A 21,301-nucleotide genomic window follows, 5' to 3' on the forward strand; every position below is an offset into this window, starting at 1 on the left:
ATTTTGTGTTCTACAGTTTGAACATTACATCTCGTACCATCAAGCTCCAAGAAGCATCGGCTGGTGCCCATCATTAATGGAAAACATTTAGAAAATGCTATCATTCTGATGAGAGAGAAAGAGAGAATCAAACACGTACGCGCAGGAGAACGATGCAGCTAGATGTATGGCCAAATATGCATTTTACACTAATTACTGCCAATAAAATAAAAGAACTGTTCTGCACAAAATGCAACCCATTGAGCATCGATCAATCGTCGAGTATATCGTATTTTGATTCTTATCGTTATGATAAGCTCGTGATTCTTGCTCACTTTATCCTTATGCAACACATCCCCACACCCTGTTTGCACAAACATTTGGAGCACTCGTACAACAGCGTCCACATCTGTGCTGCTTAGCTCAACATTCCCTTTCTGCTAGACCCTTGTTTTTCTTTTTTATCGGTCATGTCACTGTTTCGGTAACACAATTATCCAGATTGTTTTTTTGTTTTATTATTTTAATAGGCACTGTGATTAAAAGGAAACTCTTAATTTTATTTAGCTTTGTGCTTTCGTCTTAATATCCTGTTTGCCATTGCTTTGACCGTTTGATTGCGCTACCTATTATCGAGAAAGTCTGGTATGGGCCGGATAGGCAAATGGTTTTATTTATCGTTTGCTTTTTTGTTGTAGTATTCTTGGCCAGAAAAATACTTAATAAATACCAGGAGCTGCCTTTCAATCACGCAGTAGCGGTTGTACAGGGGGAGGGAAGGACATGAACATGTCCTTTGCGCTGCGGCTGTAGTGTACACCCTTTTTGTTTGCTTTATGTTCGCCAACGGCGTTACGTTGTTAGAGAATCGTCAGCGTCCGCGTGTGTGTGTGTGTTGATATATAAGATTAAGAATATTCATACGTTTTTCTCCTGTTTGACAGAGGTTTGTACAAGAAATTGCTCATCATCCTCTACGGAAAAAGTCTCAGACACATGGTGGTGTTCGGGCTGACGAGTGCTAGATGCCAGAAGGGCGCTTTCGTCAGCGTAGCTGGCATCGGTTTCCAGTGCCAGCGACGATGGCGGGGCGATTGGTGCTGCCGGGTGAAGCAGCAGTTCGTCGTGCGCTTCAAGTGCCGGGGGCGAGGAGGAGTGCTGGACGGTAGTCGTCGTTACCAGCTCCTCCTCCTCCGCCGGACAACAGGAGCAGCCGGCCAAGTCCGTCAGATGCTTGACCGTGATTTTGGAGGGTTGCTTTTCGAACGAAAGCGCGCAGAAATCTCCCATGGCGATGTTGGATTCGATCGCATCGTTATGGTGGTGGTGGTGGTGGTTGTTGTTGTTATAATTTTTACGACTAGCACTCGCCCTACTATTATCGATGCTTCCTTTCTTACTTTCGTCGCTGCAGTTACCAGTAATAGTATTATGATTACTTAAAATTACGCTGTAGCTGTTATTGCCTATACGACGATCCACGTTGTGATAGTTGATTTCTAGCTATTCTTTCACCAGACGGTAGATATGATGCTGAGCCCCGTGTTCGGACGTGGACACCTCGAATACGAAGGCTACACACAGCAATGTTTCGTCGGTTTCTTTGTTGGATATAACCTAACGCATGCGAATCGAGAAAAGAAACATGTCAAACAACGTATGGTCATATGCATTTTCCTTTCGCCTTACCTGCAGGATGGTGAAATTTTCCAGCACACTGTTCATCATATACTTCTCGGGAAGGTGTTTGAGCTTGTTGATGAAATTGATCATGTAGTCACACATGGGTGATCGACTAATCCGGTACACGTAACGGCCGTTCTCTATTCGGGAGTATTCAGTTTCCACCTTCTCGACAACCTGTTTGCCGAACGAGCACACCTTTGTCGAGCACGTAATCACCATATTGTCATTGCTCTCGTAGCTGAAAAACGTAAACAGTACAGCGGTTAAAATACAAACGTTTGGAGCATCTATGGAGGCCAACTGTGGTAGTTGATCAATTTAAATTAAAACTGATCTCATCGCAAACACAGCAGCTGTTGTAGCGAATGATGCTAGCGCAATTACTTACTGACTACTGACACCATAGAACGCCCCAGCATCGTTAGCGATGTTTGTGTTGAGGTCGGCCCAGAATTTCACGAGGAAGAACGCGTTGCTGGGACCTTTCTCATACAGCTCCTTGAGACCACCGGATTTCTGCGGGAACTTATCGTAGATTTCTTTCACCTCCACCGACTCGAGCGAAGGGTTTGCCGCGGTTTCGGCTATGTGCACAAACAAGTGTTTGTGGTACTGTGGTAGGGAGGAAATAGAAGCGGATGTTAGGTAGTATTCCAGCGTACGTTCAATGCTATCCGGAGGCTATCGTGTCTCTTCTAGCTGCTAAGACGGGTAGCACACGATATCGAGGAACAACGTCACTTACAGTTTCTTCAGCACGCAGCTCCAGGTATGCGCTATACTCAACCAGACGAAATTTGTGGGTCGCAATCGCTCTGCCCTCCCATTGATGTGCCGGCTGTAATGCACCGTCCGATACCGTGGTGGCTGTTTTCATCGGATAGCCAGGCTGTGCGAACGGCTTAACATCCTGTGAAGTACTCGGCTGTAGGCCCGGCTGCCAAAATTGCTGCAAGGACAGTAGTGCAACAACAAATCCAAATTGAGTACTACATTGTCTATGTAAAGGAATACGTGCCCATACGTACCACTTTCATTTTGGCCTGAAATTCACGTAGCTTTCGTCTAGCTAATACTTGTATGTGCGAGCTGACTTGTTTACGAGTTCTCGTTTTTCCCGTGCGCAGCTTTATGTATCGAGCGATAAGCTCATTGCGGCCTGCAAAATACGTTAACATATAGCGTTGCACACAGGGAATTCATAGCAAGTGTCCCGGCTCATGGAACGCAAAGCTTACCGTACATCTTCCCCTCTTCCGAGAGGATGATTTTTCTGCGGCCGCATGGTGGGTATATGGCAAGCGCCTCCTGGAAACTCTGCTCGATATCCGGACTCCAGACACCTTCGGCATCTGCTGACGAGAGATCCTTTTCGTCCTAACACAAGAGCTCATGAGGAGTTGGGAGAGGTGGGGGAGGTACGGGAATAATTTGCACGATCGTTCCGTTCATTCCGGGGCGGGTGTTTGTTTGTTGTGGGTTGGAGAAAGGATAACGTACGCAGTAGGCGGTACAGTGAATGAAAATATAAGACAGAAAGTGCAAAAACAATAAAACAGATTCTTCCTGGACCTCCCTTCTGTATTTTCCTAGTTGACCTTTTAACGTAATACTCACATCCTGGAAAAAGAAGGAAAAAGGAAAAAGAAAAGATTACTCATTTGCAATCATTTCTAAACATTAAGGGAAGCTGACTATTGATAGTTTCGATTAGACAGATAAGAAGTTAAGAACCTCTAGAAGGATAACCGCAGCACAGCGCATCCGCGCCAGAACCTGTAAGATATAATTTGAGTGGAATGTTTGCTTACATCGCTCATATCGCCGACATCCAAATGTTTGCTGCCATCGACGCCGGATCCATTCGTGTCATCCGGGACCAACGATCCGGCCGTTGGCCCTGGACCCATTTGCGTCCACCGTGCCGTAATGGTGCTGGCTGCCAGTCCACTATCTGCGGAGAGAACGGCAAGTGAGAAGCATAGATTATTATTCGATTCGGCACTAAAATATAATCCAAACTATACATAGATATACAGTTTTCCAACGCAAAAGTTATCATAGACAAAGATGATCGCTACAAATCTAGCTGGGGGTAGTGAACAAGTTTTCGCTCGCGTTGCATGGGAAATCTTCTCGCGGGACGAAATTTAAAAAATGTCACACCTGTTTTCTGGTCTTTCATAGGGGAATAGTCGATGTTCTCGTTATTATGTTGCGGGCCGGGTTTGCAAAACTGCGCGAGTTCACATCCGGCCCGGTTGACACGAGTGGCGTCGCGAACTAAGTCGTAAAAAGTAAGGTTATGAAACCAGTGTCAATTCCAAGAACGGGGCACGTAGCAACGTAGCTTCCGACGTAGCTGGAAAACGGCGCTTTCGTTTGGCGCCGACAAACGAAGAAATAAGTTTGTAAGAGTAACATCTGATGGCATGTCATTGCTTTTCATGCTTGCGTTTTGCTCGGTTAGCATTTTGCGGGAACACCTAAATCTAATATTGTTCGTTATTATGATGAAAAAAAGATGGCTTTACGTCGAAGCATAACTGCACGAATACTTTTTTAGATCCCTGCAAAACGCACTTCCATTTAGCATACTGAAAATTACGCTTATGGAGCGTAATTGCTTGCCACAGTTTTTGTTTAATTTCCATGCGACTCAATTTGTAAACATTAACCATGTTCTGCTGCACGGTAATATAAGGTGTATGACGAATTTGATGAAAATAACGGGCATGCTTTAGAATGTGAAGAAAATGTACAAACTGTTTCTTTACTTCTGATACCTGTATAGCCAACAACAGTCATGAACAGTATAGTCAACTGATGCCAGATAGATCTGGATCTTGTGACGAAGTATGCATGAGAAATCTATTTTTTCGTCATAGATTACGATATCATTTCTCATTTTTCTTAGCTAACCAAGTTTTTCTTCAGTACACTCCGTGCTAGAACTTGGAATTGTAATCGTCCCTCATACATTCGTGTAGATATGTTTTTTTGAATAACTTTCATCTGTTTTGTCGAGCAAAAACTATGCTGGTGAGCACAGAATCTATTAGTATTTGAAGAAGAAAATAGATCGGCATATAGAAAATAATGAAACGTCCATGCAAAAAGTGCGGGGTGTTCCTAGCGTGCGCTGGGTAGAAGATGTGGTGCAGCAGTTGATCGTTTCTATATTTAGTAAGAGTTTCGCAAAAAGGTTTGAGATGTTGCGCGTTTAGAACTGTGTATACCAGCTGCGTAAAGTAAGGGTTGAGTACTTGTAGTCACGGTGCGTCTTGCTTATTTTCATGGTCGTTAGCGAGGAGTGTCGTTAGAGAAGCTGGCGTGTAAGGCAACATGGCAGGAAGGGGCAGCAAATAAACAATCGGAGGGGCTGATGTGCACAGAGCTAATCAGTTGAACGAAGCGGTCAAAGGGTCTTCTATATTTTCGAAACATATTATGTACTGGTTATGTTCAAAACTACGGACAAACAGAGGTACAAGGCCAACAACGCTCTAATTCACACAAGAAAAACGGAAACAAGATCACTCGAAAAACAAAAGCATAACAACTACAGAACATAACTGAATGAAACAAGCAACAGTTAAACCAAGCCTTAACACAAACACACAGTCATGCGCTCTCTTCTGTTGTAACATGTGCGTGTTGTAATTTAGAATCAGTCATTTACCTCCAAAAATTAACATTTATCAGCGAAAAACGGTTCGACAGTGTGCCTTTGATGGGTGGTATTGGATGACTAGCAGTCCGTTTTCCTCTCTGTCTGTCCAAGAGCAACAAATTGTTGATAGTACTTTCCTATATGCGATGGTTATGATGGTTATCTCGGAATGCCGGCCTCTCTGCGCGATTCGCCTGTTCGGTGCAGTTTTTCCAGGCAGCGAGCTGCGATGAGCGAATATGTCTAAACGTTCTTGCGGCGCAAATCGGGCGAGCTGTTGATCGATGCGTTGTCACTACACTGCTTTAAACACAACACTACATAGGAAACCTCCCGTCCTGTCTCTACGCGTTTTCCCGGCGGGCTATAATACGGAACACTTATTCACATGCACGTGTTTCGGCTTTCCCTGCACCTGCAGTTCTGTATGATAGAATAGAGAGAAGAGCTGTGTAAAATATTGCGCATTAATCGCAAATTTTATAACCAATATTCACTAGAGGTTATTTATTTTCTATTTTTCCATTGGGTTTTAAATTGAACTGGTTCAGTTACCAAATGAGTTTAGATGTAATTGTGCATTATAACAACTTTAGCAGCAACATTGTAACCATTGTTATAATTGTCTTAAGTCATGAAATGTTGCGTTTGCTTGCAATTCATTGCTTATAAAGGTGCTTTTAATCATGCCTTTTCTGTTTTTAAACGATAAATAAGATCAATGACGTACAAAAAAATGGTCCCGTAAATTTGTTACATTGTAGAGAGAAAGTTTTCAAGTACCCCGACAGATTACTACGCTCTTCAGGTTGTAGAAAATCCGTCAGGAAATTGATCAATGATAATCATTTGAACGTCACTCAGTTGTTGGCAAAACCCTCTCCAAACAATCCACAGCAGCTGTGTAATCTTATTACAGTTGAAGTGTCAATTGAAACCAATTTTAATATAAAAACCTCACACCATAGGGTAAAGGAATTCTACCTGCTACTCCAGTTTGGCAGTAATGAAAATCCATGTTTTGTTTTAACGAATATACAGCAAAAGAAAGGATATGAGATGACCGTTGCATCGCGTGGCGTGCTAGATGTTGCCAACAACAGTGCTTTTCATACTTGACTGCACCGTGCCAGTGTGCTTGGTAATCAAATAGTTTCTCCGAACATCATCGAGTCACTCGGTTTTTCGCCAAACAGTTTAGTTTTATTGTTTCTATTTTGCTACGGCTCGGAGAAGAGAGTTGGCGGGGAAATATAACAAACAATTAGTTGCACAAAAAAGGCGTAATTGCGCCGCACGACCGAGAGTCGTCAATAAAATCGTATTTACATGGAACAGTTGGATCGAATCCAAACTTTCAAGGCAAGAGCTGCTCGCACATTTTCATCCCTTGTACTCTGAGGCATTGCCTTTGTTTGGTGTAACCATGCTACTAAAATACTGCTCGTTCCACAGTTTGACGAAATTTGTCCACCAGATGGAGTTTAATCTTAGAAACCCGTGCCTTGAGCTTGAAATGGTTGGTAGAAGTGCTCATGGTAGAAAATTGAACATCCACAACACGTTGGTAGTGGGCCAGGGGACACGCAAAATAACACTTCTTATGAGTGATGTAGAAATAAAATTTTAAAAAATCAAACAACAAATCGGTTACCATCACGACATTCGTATATATGCAAGTAGAAAACGAATGCGAGTATGAAAACATGAAAATAGTGGATTCAGTCATACGTTTTCACAGCATCTCCTCCTGGTCAAATGACGTAGGGCGCGCTATGCTTGCTAACGCTGTTAAAGTAACTTTAACTAGGTGACATCCCGCATTATTAATCGTCGAATTCACCATTATGATACTTTACACTTCTTTATGCAACAGAGGAAATTGACTTGTATATATTTTTGATGATATTGTACAATTGTATTGATATTGTACAATTTCCATAAAAAAGGATATCTTTGTATTCTGTGTATCGTTTCTTCAGGACGTCGAATTTCTCTTCAATACTTCTCGTAGACATACATGAGAAGGAGTTTAAATAAAAGGCTTTTCCGCTGATCCATTCCATGATCGGGGGATGCACTCAGTTCGACTCTTAACGTGGAATCAGTACTGATTTTAATTAATTAATTAATTAATTAAATTATGCTTTTAGCTAGAAAAAGGAGCTGAGGCACGTTTCATGGAGACTATATGCTGAAAATATCTATAAAGGATTGCAAGCTGTTGTAAAAAATAAGTCCAATTTTGGGCATAGGTATAGAAACCTTTAGAGCAATGGAAACGTCTGGAGGGTCCCGTTTATCCAACCGCTTGGGCCCCCCGGACGGATTGATCCGCTTCTGTATATAAGTAGCGTTTAGAGTGAGTGAATGATTTTGAGGACATCAATTACTTCGGTTCAGTTTTGAATCGGTTGATGGTAAGATGAAAAACGCTATCGTTGCTAGATACTGTCGAGCACATTCTCTCCTCGCAACTGAGAACAAAGCAAGCAGCGGAACTACAGCGAATCACACGTCAGTTCGCTATCTCCTAGGCACTGATGTGTCACACACCGTAGGTGCAGTTCCCGAGGTGACTTTTCATCTCGCTGTGTACACACGTATACCGCCTTCCACGTCTAAGTCACGCGTAATTAGAACAGAAGCACCAACGTAATTGATATTGTCATCTTGAGTTTTTTTTTCTCTATTTTTCACAAACACGTTGCGGACGCACTAGTCGCACTATTCGCGCCTGTCGGCCATGATGGAGGTCGCGGGTTGATGGAGAAGCGTTTACGATTGAGTGGTGGCCGCGGCATGCGGCGATTGGTGAGAGTTGATAGATGATTCACGAAATGGAATATACACGACGGCGCACGCGATCTAACACGATCGATTCAGTGTGTGTTGTCTTTTGCCTGTTATGCTTAGTTATCCGCGTTTTGCTTGCTCGGGACGAAAAGAAGGCATCTTCAAGGTTCGGTCGCAGGTATTTTACAAGAAATGAAACAGGGGGACGTACACACACGCGCGCACACGATTGGAACAATTCACATTATTTCGTAACAGCACTACTGCTGCTGTTGCTGCTGCTACTGCTGCTGCTGCTGCTGCTGCTGCTGCTGCTGCTGCTACTCCTGCGGCTGCTGTTGTGCACCTTTAAAGTAACAGTATGAGTTGTTTCGTTCCTTTCGGCCCAACTCGGTCGCGACCGCATTCGATGTGAGAGAGCGACATGACGAAGGGCTGCTACACAGAACACACCCTAACCGGTCCGCGCAGCATGTGTATGTATGACGGCACACAACGGCGTGCTCTGTGGATGTGTTGGTGCATGCCACACACTACCACAGCGTGGCGCGAGCGTGTGGATGTGAAAATCTTTCGATCCCAACAGTTGTGCTAGCCTCCTGTTTGCGCCCACCCCTCAAGCACTGCAACCCGTTCTGCCAAACCTGCGTGTGTTTTCTACTGTCGCCCTTTCGTTCAATTTTCGATTCGTTTATTGATAGAACCGTTTTATTCACAAGCACACACACATACTCATGCACAAGCTTGCATGAGCATAAAAGCATACAATGACACTGGCAAGCATAATTGCTACGATGGGAACCTTTTCGAATTGATTAATGATTTCCAACCAACTCCGCTTTCGATGAGAACCGTCTGCACACGCACGTAGCGAAAGGATATAAGCTATTAATAGGTACGCTTCTACGCATAAGCTGTAAATTACTTTCAACGACAACGACTTTAATTCGACGCTCCGAACGGGGGAGGCCTTCTATCGACCGTACCTCCTCCTTGAAATCTAGTTCCACCGAGTGGACAGAAATCCTTTCACTAACCAGTTTACCGAGTCGCCGTTGTGTGCCTCCATCGCCATGAGTCATACTCGGGCGAATGAGTGTCTTGCTTTTTTTTTCTTCACCTTCTCTTCTTGGGACTTCACCATACGAGAGATACCCAGAAGGCGTCTAGACTCCTAATGATGTAGACAGTGTCTAGCGAGAATTGATATCCAATGTAACCTGCTGTTTTCGACAGAACAGACTTCAATCGCTCGTGTACATCGATTCTCACGTGAGCTTAATTAATCAATTCTTTGTGATCGAATACAGTGTCCACTTGTGCATGACACACTTGACGCATTACTTTCGAAAACATTTGTTTTCTCCTTCCCGTAACGCATTTGATTATTTTCTGAACGGGTATGTGCTTAGAGAAGACACCCAAGCAAGCTCCCTTCCAAGAACTAAATGGCTCAAAATTTGATTCAAATTTCTCACCAGCCTTGAGAAGTATGTTGAAAAGTAAAATTACTGTATATCATATAGAATAACTGACCGAAGACGGTCGTGGGGCTGGGGAAAAAGAAAAGTCTTGCTAGGATAAGAGGTAAATAAAGGACATCATCTCTGCCTGTTTTACCAATGTTCCAGCAACAAATAAACGTATTGACCAGGTACATGCTGTTATTTATAGCATTTATAGCCAAGTCTACACTATCCATGGTTTACCTTACTATAGCCCAAACATATAGCTGTGCGGCTAGAATGGAACGTTCCTAGAATCAAGCCCGCATTGATTCAGTGAACTCTGAAAAGGCTTGTAAATTACAATTCATAAGCTCAAGCTTCTGTAGGTTGTTTTTATTCCTCTCTTCCTCGGCCGGTTGTTTAGTTAATGTGGCGATTATCGCCATGACAGAACGTCGATTAGCGAATGCGATTCAAAGACAATTGATAAAACACAGCTCCTGCTATAGGGAGCCAACACGCAATATATAGAAGTACGTACGTGCTCTCTAGAAGCTGGCTTAATATATTGCAAGCAACCTGGTAACGCAGACAAGCGCATTTTTAACAACTACAAGCGTTTAGCTTTCTTTGCAGCGCCGAGATGAAAATGGAAGGGGCTTTTAAACTCAACGTTTACACAAACACTTCATTAACATCTCGCTCTATGATTATACGGTTGGATTGAAATACATGCGCTGTGCCTTGCTCTCGGGCCTGTGTGGTCGAATGACCAGTCATCTCAGCATACGTCACCAAGAGGTGTTTAATTTCGAATTGCCTTCTACAAAACCAATTTTTCTTCATGCTAGATTCGCATCAATCCTCCACATCGGCTCTCTAGTATGTGTGACTGCTTGATAAAACTCGCACGCAGGCAATATTCGAGATCTATCACAAATGAGACTGCATCATCGAGGACCGCTGAGAATGGTAGCGGAAAAAAGGAGCTGAACATCAACGAGCGTTCATCTTGTTCTATACATTTTGTATCACAAAATGAACAATTTTTCTGTTGTTGCTCTAAGTCCAGCCCCCAACGTCTTAACGGAATGGCCACCTCAATGCCAATACGGAAATAATAGAATAAGCTATGTTCAATGTTTAATCATTTTTTTACGACCCAATATGACAGATGGAAGAGGTCAAATCCAGCTGTTCATTTTTAGACTGTACGAGAATTTTAGTTTGAACGACCGCGACAGTTTGCGTAGTCCTATTGTGTTCATTGTGTCCATTTCTAATGAACTGTCCAATCTAGAAGTCCTACAAATTACACTTCAGTTGCAGATGAACACCTTAGATGAACGAAGTTGAGACCGACTGCTTTCTCCATCTTAACGAGACACATTAGCACACAGACACATGTAAAAATAACATGATATATATGTGTATAAATGAGCATAAAATGTCCTGTATTGATACACACACACACACGAACACACACACATGTTTAATTGAATATTTAATTTTAATAATGCTACGCTACGCGTCGGCCATTGTGTGTCAGTTCATGCGATCAAGCAGAATTAACACGCCATTCATACCGTAGAACCATTTCCAATGAATCACCATGCACCCCTAAGGTCGAATGGCTGTCAAAGAAAAACAGTGGGGGTTCAAGTTCATCCCGAGCATGCTGTTGCCGTTTTCCACAAAACGTTTGTATCGCTGGGCAAATGAATGAATGAAAAGGCAAAAAATACCCAAACACCCATTTTTTTTACAGCACCTTCATGAGCACCTTCATTAGGTTTTTCTTCGAAATGTTCAAAACGGGCCTGGTTTAGTTTTTTGTTTGGTATAATTTATGCGTGTTTGGAGAGCGCTTGTATGTACAGAGTTGTGTATGTGTGAGTAACAGTACGAGTTGTGTTAGTAAACAAGATAGCGTTCGTTGGCAACGATGAAGGTTCGGTGCCCAAAATTCCACCGACATTCCTTGCTGTAGGCAAGATTCTAATCACTGGAAAAGTCCAAGCGTACATCCCAAACGGCTATTCTGGTGTGTTACAATCTAGTCACAATAGGTTCGTGTATGTGATATCTGTGGGCAGGCATAGAAAGCCCCCCCCCCCCCCCCCTTCTCCTCTTCAACCCAACCACCACTCCTGCAAACCCAACGATGGGGCCAGATATCACACACATCTTTCTCTTCACTGAACAACTACTGGCAACCAGTTCAGTGCAATTCATCATACATTTTTTCAAACACAATTGCTCGCCAGCTAACACTAAACTGGTCCGTTTAATATTGGATTGCTACCATCATTTCCAAATTCATTTGCTTCGTTTCGTCTGTTTTGTTTTCGACTACGATGTGCTCAACAACAAATAATCATGAGGGATTTCGATGGTCCACTCTGCCAGCCGTTTTGCAACGAGGATTTTAGGGTGAACAGAGTAGTAATCAATGCTGTCAAACCGTTAAATCGGACGGGAGATAAAGGGCGTTTGCGTTCTACAGAAAAAAAACACTAGATCACACGAACTTCGTACCAAAACGCACCAACACGTTACAAGCGCAAAGCGTCACTAAACGTAATTGCCAAGAGTGATCTCTGGGCTGGCTGTAGTTTACTGCTGCTGTTACCTCCACACCGACACACACCTTGTGTAGCGTACGAGCGCCTGTTCAAATAGAAACCAACACAACTGTAGTGAAAGGTGCCCACCAGGTAAAAAGGAAAATGCTCTGAGGTTCTCGCGTCTAGCGTCACTGTACCGTTAGACGTTAGAGGAACTCATTGGACGGTCTCCAGGTTTTCTGTGAACCGAACGATCCAGAAGCAATACGCAGTTCCGTGAATCGCTCATCTCGTGTACGAGCTAGCTGAAATGGTACAGGATTTTTCGTAGTCGGTGGGTTATTTTTAAATATTTCCAATTACGAAATGATAAGGTTGCAACTTTCAATGTAACTTTACACTGATGTTATAATTGAACGAAAATTTTGAATGTCGACTAATCGGGGTTTTGTTCATTAATCCTGGACCCCACTGAAGCAGTACGCTCATGATTTGTCTTCACATTAATATTTTATTACTTAGTATTTTTTAAATATGTGAAACTAATAATATATCTAATGTAGCATTCTATGCACCGAACAACCCTGTAATTGTGTTCAGTTCCTAGCGGTTGGCATTGCTCTTATGCGGCTTCTCGCGACTCTTAAAAAATAGACGATGTCAACTGAGTGCCATTCGTCGATGTGTGCAACAACACCGCCGGAGTGCAGAGTTGTGCCTTCGTCATTTTCAACGATTCCGACAACAACACTGCTCTCAACCTACCAGTTGGTTTTCCCCGTGACTGAGCAGAATTAAAATAAACTGATGTTTTATTTTCCCCCTTTTTACCGTTGCGTCGTTTATAAGTAGACGCGCAGCGCGCGAAGGGATGCACAGTTTTCCTTTGAAAATACGATAGCACACGTATCGAAGGAAAAAGGCACAAACGTACGTCCGAACGCACACACGTATGTGCTGGTTTGCGTTCGTTCGCTTTGGCGGCCCTGGATACTATTTTAAAACAACAAATATTGTTCGTTTTGCCAAAACTAGGTTATTAACATGCTCACAAAACCAAAAACTGTTTGAATAAAAAACATCAAATCTGTACCAAAATAAACTCATCACTTTATGTTTCCGGTGCATCCGCACTCCATGGTTTGCATTTGCACTTCACCCTCACCGCGCAGGATCTTTCATATTCACACTATCTTGGACAATATTGTTTATAGCAATTTTGTTTATAGTGGCTTGGATTGTAAATTGAAATTATTTGGATATACCAAACGTATTGTTAACTTGTTCACTATAACTTTCATGTTTTCATACGGCTAAATCAAGGGCCTTTACCGTGAACTTCTTACTTCCGGTACCAATACTCTAACCTCTCTTGCTAACTGAAACAGTTTCATAAGTTTATTGACAAGGATGTGAAGTTGTCTACTGCATCTTCACCCGGAGGAAACAACTGTTGTGTGTGCTGATAGCACCTCGCGGCCCGAAAGCTATGATTAGCATGGTTGGGGTGTTCATGCCGTTTTCGGTTGGATCATGAATGCTAGAGAAAGGTCTAGTTGAACAAGATACTTATAAGTTAGGGCTATTGTTTATCCGGGGAGAAGCATTACTAGAATGAACATGCGCACTCCCGATGCGTCGTGGGAAATTTCACTTCATCTCTTGATTGTTGATGTTTACTGTGGACTCACGAACGCTTGAGGAAGCCACTTCACTCTATCTATGAATGGGTTGTGCAATGATTTTTTTTTTTCATTAACGTCATTTGATAATTCATATCGGAAGAGCAACGAAGATTTGCTGTTATAACAAAAACAAATTATGCTCGAGTCATGTTTTCTTTTGACAAAAATATAAACATACCAGCTACAGCAACTCTGATAACTCCTTCTGCTGCTTAACAAGTATTTTGGTTAAAGTAAGTGCGGGGTAAAACAGTACATCACATTTAAATTTTCTGTTGTCAGTTGAAACAGTTGGTTATTTCTGTTGTCTGGTTACGAATCGCCTCACACGAAGAGTTAAATTTAGACTAATTTGAGAATTACATACTTCAAAATACAGTTACCGATCGTCGCCATATTACCTGGACGCACCAAAACCTGGGCTTTTCACAAAGGATCTCAGATACTACAAGTGCTGCAGCAGCATGCGTCGTGCTAGCGTCGTGCTTATTCCCTCTGGAGTTGATACAGTGAGCAGTGTTGCTTTTCTTGGCTATGTACATCCCCTAGTGGTGGAGCCAAGAGTATGTATGTGAGGAATTTCGTGAGGCCAGCTGCAGTGCGTACCTATCATCCTCTTCACTTTTGACTCATTCCATCATTTCATGGTGTCTTCTTGGTCCCAATGTCCCAACGCCACAAGGAGACCGAACTTGAGTTAAAGATGGAGTCGAGGCAGTAACGAAGCCATCTTTCGGGATGCCCCTCCCCTCCCCGTATCCTCCCCCCTAACCGTTCACCATCAGAGTTAGTATGAGCAGCGTATATTTATCTTGCACCGTTCGGTTCCAAACTAGCCTGGTTCTTACGACGGGACGGAATATCCCCGTGTCTTCCACATTGCTCACACATTCCAAAAACAGCGTCGGTCTCGCTGGAAGCAGCCGGGGATCGAATTTTTCTACCATTTTCCGGGCCCCTGCTTCCCACCACCAAATAATGATCCCACCCCACTGCGGAGGTACTCTTTTCGCAGACGCATTCCGGTCGAAATGGTCCTATCCTCGTCGGGCTATATCTTGCCGCATGGACATGGTCTGTTTTAGCAAGCTTCGGTTCCGATTCCATGGCGATTGATGACGTGCATCTCCAACGTACTCATCCGTTTTCAAACCTTCGCCCTTGGTACACTGTCTTATCGATGTTACTAAACAACATGCACCTGTTTGTTGATAAGGAACATGTGGCCGATATCATTAATTGGAAAAGCAAATCAATTAAAGTGCCGAGTGCAATATTTGGTGAAACCTGTTATGATAGGCGATGGTCAATGTTTTGATGAGGGCCAGTAAACTTTTGTCCTCCTGGTACAAAAAACTCTAGATACCTGAAAGCGTTGTAAATCTCTATCTTACATAAAGCAAAACTACCACCAGCTTCGGAAGAAATGAGAGGCACACTTATCCATCCTCCAAATTCGTTCTGTAGTAGACGCCTCTTGCTTCTAAAATGGACAGTATAGATTGAAAACCACTCATATAGGTGGTTTGTGCGTCTCCAATATAGTTCTTCCGGATATTCCGAAGTCAAATGAGCTTAAATGAGCTTCGCATGCGCGATGATACACTTTTCTGTAACGACACTGTCGAGAGCCTCCGATCGGTAAGGGGTTACGTTTAGTTTAACTTGCCTGATCGTTTGCCCGGTTTGTCGCTCCGTTTCTTTGATCTTCCGCACTACAATCGATTATGCTGGATCTATGCTGAGGCTTTGCCTTGGATGTTACATGCACGGGATAGATACGAAATACAAAATGAATATAACGATAAAAAGGCCGCCAGGCGACCAGTGGGGTATGCGGGATCGCGGGGTGGAATGTACTGGGGAGGAAGAAAAACATCTAGAAGCAAAGAAGAATGCAGATTGTGAAGATTTCTCCGCCAATAACGTCACACCGTGGGAAGGGAAAAAGCTTTGTCAGAGACAGAGAGAATGAGAAGGAATGAGGGAGGGAAGGAGAAGGAAGAGCAAAAATAAGAAAATAAACGGAAAAACGGCTTGGAAGAAACAAACCATGACATTCCTTTCAAAAACAGCAAAATGAAGGGAAGGTTCTAAAATGGTTAACGAGTGGAAGTGGATAAAAGGAAGCATTGCACATGAAGGAATGTACGGTGGCGGATACGAAACGTTGAGATAAAATTAAATGAATGATATGAGAATGCCACGTACATTTTAAATTGATGTTCGCTTTGCCGGGGCCCGATACCAACAAACTCTCCAAAACATTCTTTTCTCTCTCGCCTCATAGCTTTTCACCCCATGCCAAACCGCGGAATTCCGTTCGCTTCCCTCTATGCTTATGCTTGCCCGCAGTCGTTCACGCTCATCTGAGCAAAGGAACGAGTTTGAAGAAGGTTACTTTTGCTATTGCTTTTGATGTTTCTTTGTTAAAATACTTTAAATATTTTCTTACAATCTAAAACTTCGCTGCTCGGTGTCACCAGCGCACAGTGGGCCATGAACGCACACACAGAAAGTCATTTTCTTCACCCTTAAATTGTCTTTACTCTGTGTTTTTTACTTTCAAGAAACCTCCAATCATATCATTTTTTGTGAGTACAATGACAATATCGTACATTGTGCATCGATTTGCAAAACCAGCTTAAAGTTTTGTAATTACATGTCACCTTGAATAAAACATCTTTTTTACTTGCACTGTCCAAGCCTAAAGTGTATTGCCAACATGTTTCACAAAACCGGTGAACAACCAGTGAGTAAAAGAAAGGATTGGGGTTTTCAAAAAGGCAATTAATGATGAATCTGGAAACAGGGAGTTGAGCAACACTAGGAGTGATATGCTCTTAAGTTGGTTGAATGCGTGGCCATCTCCATGGTGTAATATTCTATAACATGAAAATACACGATACACATACATTGAGATCTGGTTTGTAAAGCTGTAGAAGTTTTGAAACAATACTTTTAATATGCGGTTTCTTTCGATTTCGGCGACACTTGTGACAAGACTATAATTGGGTCATGGCGACACTTGTGTCTGAATTGATTGCTGCCAATTCATTCCGTGAGTTTAAAAAAGGCTTGATTAATTCATTAAACAACAAAATTTTTAATGAAAAATGCACTTTTTAAAATGGATACAAACGACCTAGTATTCTGGTATGTTCTGGAAAATATTCAATCGGACGATTTTAAACTTCTTGGAAGTATAGTGTGCTTCTTCTTCATCCCTGTTAGGTTAAATATAATTATTTTATTTTACTGCATAACTATTCTCGTTGTTACGTATAGCAGTAATTTTCGTGCTATTTCAAATCCAGGAAAGGAAATTAAATTACATTATCGCTCAGGAAGATCCTATTTAAAAGTTTTAATGCACTATTAATAATGTCAAGAATATAAAGAAATAATGTTTACAGACCGCGTACTCTTTTCAAACAGATACTTTATACTTTATACCATCGAAGTAGTTTAAACGTTTCGCTCTATGGCCTGGAAAACTGATGAACTGAAAAAAAACAGATGGGCATTGTTTTGCTGAAGCGTCGGTAAAAGCTGGTGGCCTAAAGCAGGGGTCGGCACACACTTCTCGAAAGGGGTCAGGTTGCTAAATAAAACCACGGACCAGGTACAATAAGAAATTGTTTGGATATGAGAGTATTTACTTGAAATCAATTAAAATTTGGTAATGCATATGTTAGTTATGTACGAGTATATTTGTAATTGCGCACTGCACTTCTGCGTGATATTAAACTAAGGTTGAAACGGATTTCCACAGGTTGCACCATTCCAATTGACCCTTACAACTGTCATCCGTTCAACAGCCTACCCGGGTAGTTTTTGTAGTTTTGTCTTCAAATAACTTTTGATTGGATGGTTGTGTCAGCGTGACTTTAGTCTTTAATAACCTTATTAGACGAACAATATTACTGTCACCCGATTTAGGAAAATAATCGTAGAAATCTTGCTGTCAGAAAATCGGAACCGGGCCCAACCGTGCCGTTCGTGATATCATTAAGCGCCGTAGGCGTCCGCGTTCCGAATGTTATCTACAATCAATCAAACTGACATCTATTAGATCACTTTCGGCACGCGCTAGACGACACGCCTGGCTTCGAGCAAGTAACTCTGCGTTCCACGCGTTAGTGCGTCCGTTTTTGGCAGAAAAACGAATGCGTATAGTTTTCGGGTTTTAAACATTTTAGGGAGTATCCATACTTGCCTGGTCATTTCCTTCTAGTTACATTTACTACATTTGTTTTTTAAAAATATTGTTCTACACCGAACAACCACCGACTAAAAACTAAATCGTGAATTTTAATTAACAAAAATATGGCATAGGAAATATGCTCATAAACGACAAATATTTTCGTTCCCTTCGTTGTAGGACGGGGCACCTAGCTCCAAAATATACATTTCGGATGCATTTTGTATTTTTTATTTTATTATCCATCATTTTTAAACGTATTCGTGAAATCGTGCGTACGTAATGTTTCGCCGTAAATGTGTGTCCTGGTTGTGTTCGGATTTCACTGTTGGAGTCCTTAATAGTAACAAAGTCTCACGAATTGATTGAGTTTCTTTACTTAGTTGCAATAGATATTTCGCCCATCGCTAGAACAGGCAAAATGAGTACACTGATGTTTGTTTTTTCTCCAATAATAACCAAAAAGGGGTTTAAGATTGCACACCTATCCGTCCATTGCCTAACATTTAGTTTTGCGCCGAAGAAATACGTATCCCAGCACGTGGAAGCAAAAGTAGAGTAAAATCATTGCACAAAAATCTGCCCATAAGTGTGCAGCATCGAAGCTGTAGTGCTCTAGGACCTCAGTGCCTGATTTCAGACAAGGCAGTTCTAGGTTCTCGGCGGAACAGGCTGAAAGTATGTAGAAAGCAAAACAATATGATTAGATGCATTTTGGAATACAAGCAACATTCGTTCTTATTCAGTAGCACTCACTCAGATTCGCCACCCCATCCCATTGTACAATGGACATCGCCTCGTTGGCGTACATCATCCAGGAGATGTATGGTAACCAACGGATGGCAAGTGGCATCGCGCTCAGATGGATGAAGACACCCGATGTGATCATGAGTATGTAATCGAACGGTACGAGATAGGCCATCGCTCGTGGCAACGAGTTGAAGGCGGCGGAGAAGAAACATCCGCAGGCAGTGGAAATGTTCATCACCAGCACGATAGACAGCGCAGTCACCAGGAAGGCATACAGCGTTGGGCGCAGCTCGGCCAACCAGTACGCGATGAGGACAAACACCAATGGCTCCAGTATGAGCCCCGGTAGCATGGCGACTGCGTTTGCGACATAGTACTGCGACGTGCGGTAGAGCCCATTCTTGGTTTCGCGCATGAACAGCGGAAAGGTCGAGGGAAACACGGACAGCACTGAGTACATTGGTGTAAAGGTGTTTTCCGATATGAGGATGAAGAGCATGCCCTGCACGGCTTGCACGCCGAGCTGCGTTGTGTCTATTGCACCGGAAAAGCAAAGTCCCGCCATGAACGCTATAGCCTGTTGCAAGGGAGGAAACCATAGTTTGAATCAATATGTGCTCGTAAAAGATTCACTCCAAGAGTTGGGGACTTACAATCTTCTGCAATAGCCGCAAATATTGTACAGTTGGGTCGCGCACGACGGTCAGAAACGAGCGGTATGTAAGCCACAGGGTTGTGTGGAACCAGTGCGAGCGTCCGTATCGGTTTTGCTCGTTGGTGATGCAAAACTTGCCGCTCTCGGCCATATGCACCTCCAGGTTGATGAGCACGTCGCGCTGGCTGGCGGCTTCGCTGACCGCAAACAGATCGCACAGTCGATGAGCAGCGCGCTGGGACGACTTCTCGAAGCCTGGGGCCGTCGCCAGTACGCTGATCAAAAACTCTGCCGGGTTGTAGTTGGCCGGGCAGGTGTAGCCGTGTTGGGAGAAAAACTGTAGCGCATCGTTCGGCTTACCAGCGTACGCTACGCGACCCTCGGTAAGCAGCATCACCTGGTCGAACATCGAGAAGAGCTGGCTGGAGGGCTGGTGAATGGTGCAAATAACGGCGGTGCCACGCTTGGCCAGCTGCTGCAGGGTTGAAACTAGCGCCTGCGCACTGAAAGAGTCCAGTCCCGTCGTTGGCTCGTCGCAGAACAGTATGGTAGGTTTGGTTAGCAGTTCCGTGGCGAAGGCGAGCCGCTTCTTCTCTCCACCGGAGAGCATTTTACCGTCCCCATCCTCGCCTATCCGCGTCTGGCTGCACCTGGCCAGTCCGATCCGTTCGAGTATGTCCTGTATCATCTGCTTGATGGCCTGGTGGGTGACGTGCGGATTGAGCTTCAGCTTGGCCATGAAGTACAGGTGCTCGTGCACCGTCAGCGAGCCAACGAACAGGTCGTCCTGGTGGACGAAACCGCTAAGCCGGTACATGTACGGTCCAATCGGATGGCCATTGACTAGGATGTCTCCTTGGATGGCGGTACCTGTGACGTCAAGATATGGACGTCATTAAGAAACCGGATAGAGGCGAAACGAAAAGAAAGGGCAAACGTACAGGCAATCAACACCTAAATCTTGCTAAATGGTTTCATAAGAGCGCTCGGCGCTGGTCACTGGTAAGGTTTCCGCTGACGGAAACTCGATTCCGCGTGAAGTTTTAAAAGTGCGTACACTGTGGCTAAACACTTACGTTGCGTGCGGTAGGCGAGGGCGGCCATTAGCGTACTTTTGCCGGCTCCGCTTGCGCCCATCAGCGCTATCAGCGTCCCGGGCGTGACCGCACCGCTCACGTTGTTGATGATGCATTTGATTGCAGGATTGCCGCGCCGCCCGGCTCCGGAACCGGATGTGGAGGTGCCGTAAACGCACAGGTTGCGCCAAACCAGCGTGGCCCCCTGCTCGGTGGGCGACCATTGGCTGTAGCTGCGCAACGAGAATTGGTAGCAGCGATTGCTGCCAGCTAGTGGCGATGACATGCAGCGGACCGATGAGTTGATGGACCGATCACTCGAAGCGTGCTGTTGATTGCAATTGTTGTTGTTTGCCGGTGATTGTAGAGCTGCCGTTGGCGAAGGTTGTTTGCTCTCGCGTCACTCCCAAACTGCGGTGTACCATAGCCAAGAGCTCACTTGCTTACTTGGACAACCAACAACATTCCTACCGAACGGTTGTATCTTTGTCACTAATAGTTCACCAAAGCGGACAAACCGAAACGCATCGTACCGACGGTATCAGCGCTCTCTACACCCGATGCGTTCTACTGCACGATCCAATTCAAACTGATAGGGCTTCCGCTAGCGCAAACTGCCGGCATCGACGCTACCTGAAACACATTAAAGGGCCTCGGCGTGGAATGAAGGGGAATAGTGCGGTGAGAAGCGGAGCTGAAAGTGGGGAGAAAAAAAATTCAAACCAACCGTATACTGTACGCGGGAAATCAATACCAAAAAATGCACCTCAACGTTAACATCC

General features: G+C 43.7%; 2 protein-coding genes across 2 annotated transcripts; both read right to left on the reverse strand.

Annotated features, from left to right (window-relative positions):
* Positions 1-620: 620 nt before the first annotated feature.
* On the reverse strand, positions 621-12,131 carry LOC131269685 (protein scalloped-like). Its single transcript, XM_058272172.1, has 9 exons — positions 12,047-12,131; positions 5,348-5,761; positions 3,477-3,619; positions 2,904-3,042; positions 2,694-2,824; positions 2,411-2,614; positions 2,054-2,277; positions 1,669-1,903; positions 621-1,596 (listed from the first exon to the last, which is right to left on the reverse strand). Exons 2-9 carry the CDS (start codon positions 5,361-5,363, stop codon positions 1,483-1,485), a joined length of 1,206 nt encoding a protein of 401 aa, XP_058128155.1. The 5' UTR covers positions 5,364-5,761; positions 12,047-12,131; the 3' UTR covers positions 621-1,482.
* A 6,395-nt stretch (positions 12,132-18,526) lies between these two features.
* LOC131269126 (protein scarlet) lies at positions 18,527-20,595 on the reverse strand. The gene is made up of 4 exons (XM_058271451.1): positions 20,514-20,595; positions 19,442-20,313; positions 18,795-19,365; positions 18,527-18,710 (listed from the first exon to the last, which is right to left on the reverse strand). Exons 1-4 carry the CDS (start codon positions 20,578-20,580, stop codon positions 18,538-18,540), a joined length of 1,683 nt encoding a protein of 560 aa, XP_058127434.1. The 5' UTR covers positions 20,581-20,595; the 3' UTR covers positions 18,527-18,537.
* Between the last annotated feature and the right edge of the window lie 706 nt (positions 20,596-21,301).

Source organism: Anopheles coustani, chromosome X, assembly GCF_943734705.1.
Source record: "Anopheles coustani chromosome X, idAnoCousDA_361_x.2, whole genome shotgun sequence".
NCBI classification, from domain to species: Eukaryota; Metazoa; Arthropoda; class Insecta; order Diptera; family Culicidae; genus Anopheles; species Anopheles coustani.

Excerpts from the sequence above, each read along its gene's own strand:
- LOC131269685 (XM_058272172.1), bottom strand. Across the intron at positions 3,043-3,476 it reads ATGTCGGCGATATGAGCGAT|GACGAAAAGGATCTCTCGTC; the intron begins GTAAGCAAACAT and ends CTCTTGTGTTAG. Across the intron at positions 1,904-2,053 it reads TTCTATGGTGTCAGTAGTCA|CTACGAGAGCAATGACAATA; the intron begins GTAAGTAATTGC and ends TACGTTTTTCAG.
- LOC131269126 (XM_058271451.1), bottom strand. The coding sequence starts at position 20,580 with ATGGGCGCAAGCGGAGCCGGCAAAAGTACGCTAATGGCCGCCCTCGCC. Across the intron at positions 20,314-20,513 it reads CTACCGCACGCAACGTAAGT|GTACCGCCATCCAAGGAGAC; the intron begins GTTTAGCCACAG and ends TTGACGTCACAG. Across the intron at positions 18,711-18,794 it reads GGATGGGGTGGCGAATCTGA|CCTGTTCCGCCGAGAACCTA; the intron begins GTGAGTGCTACT and ends ACATACTTTCAG.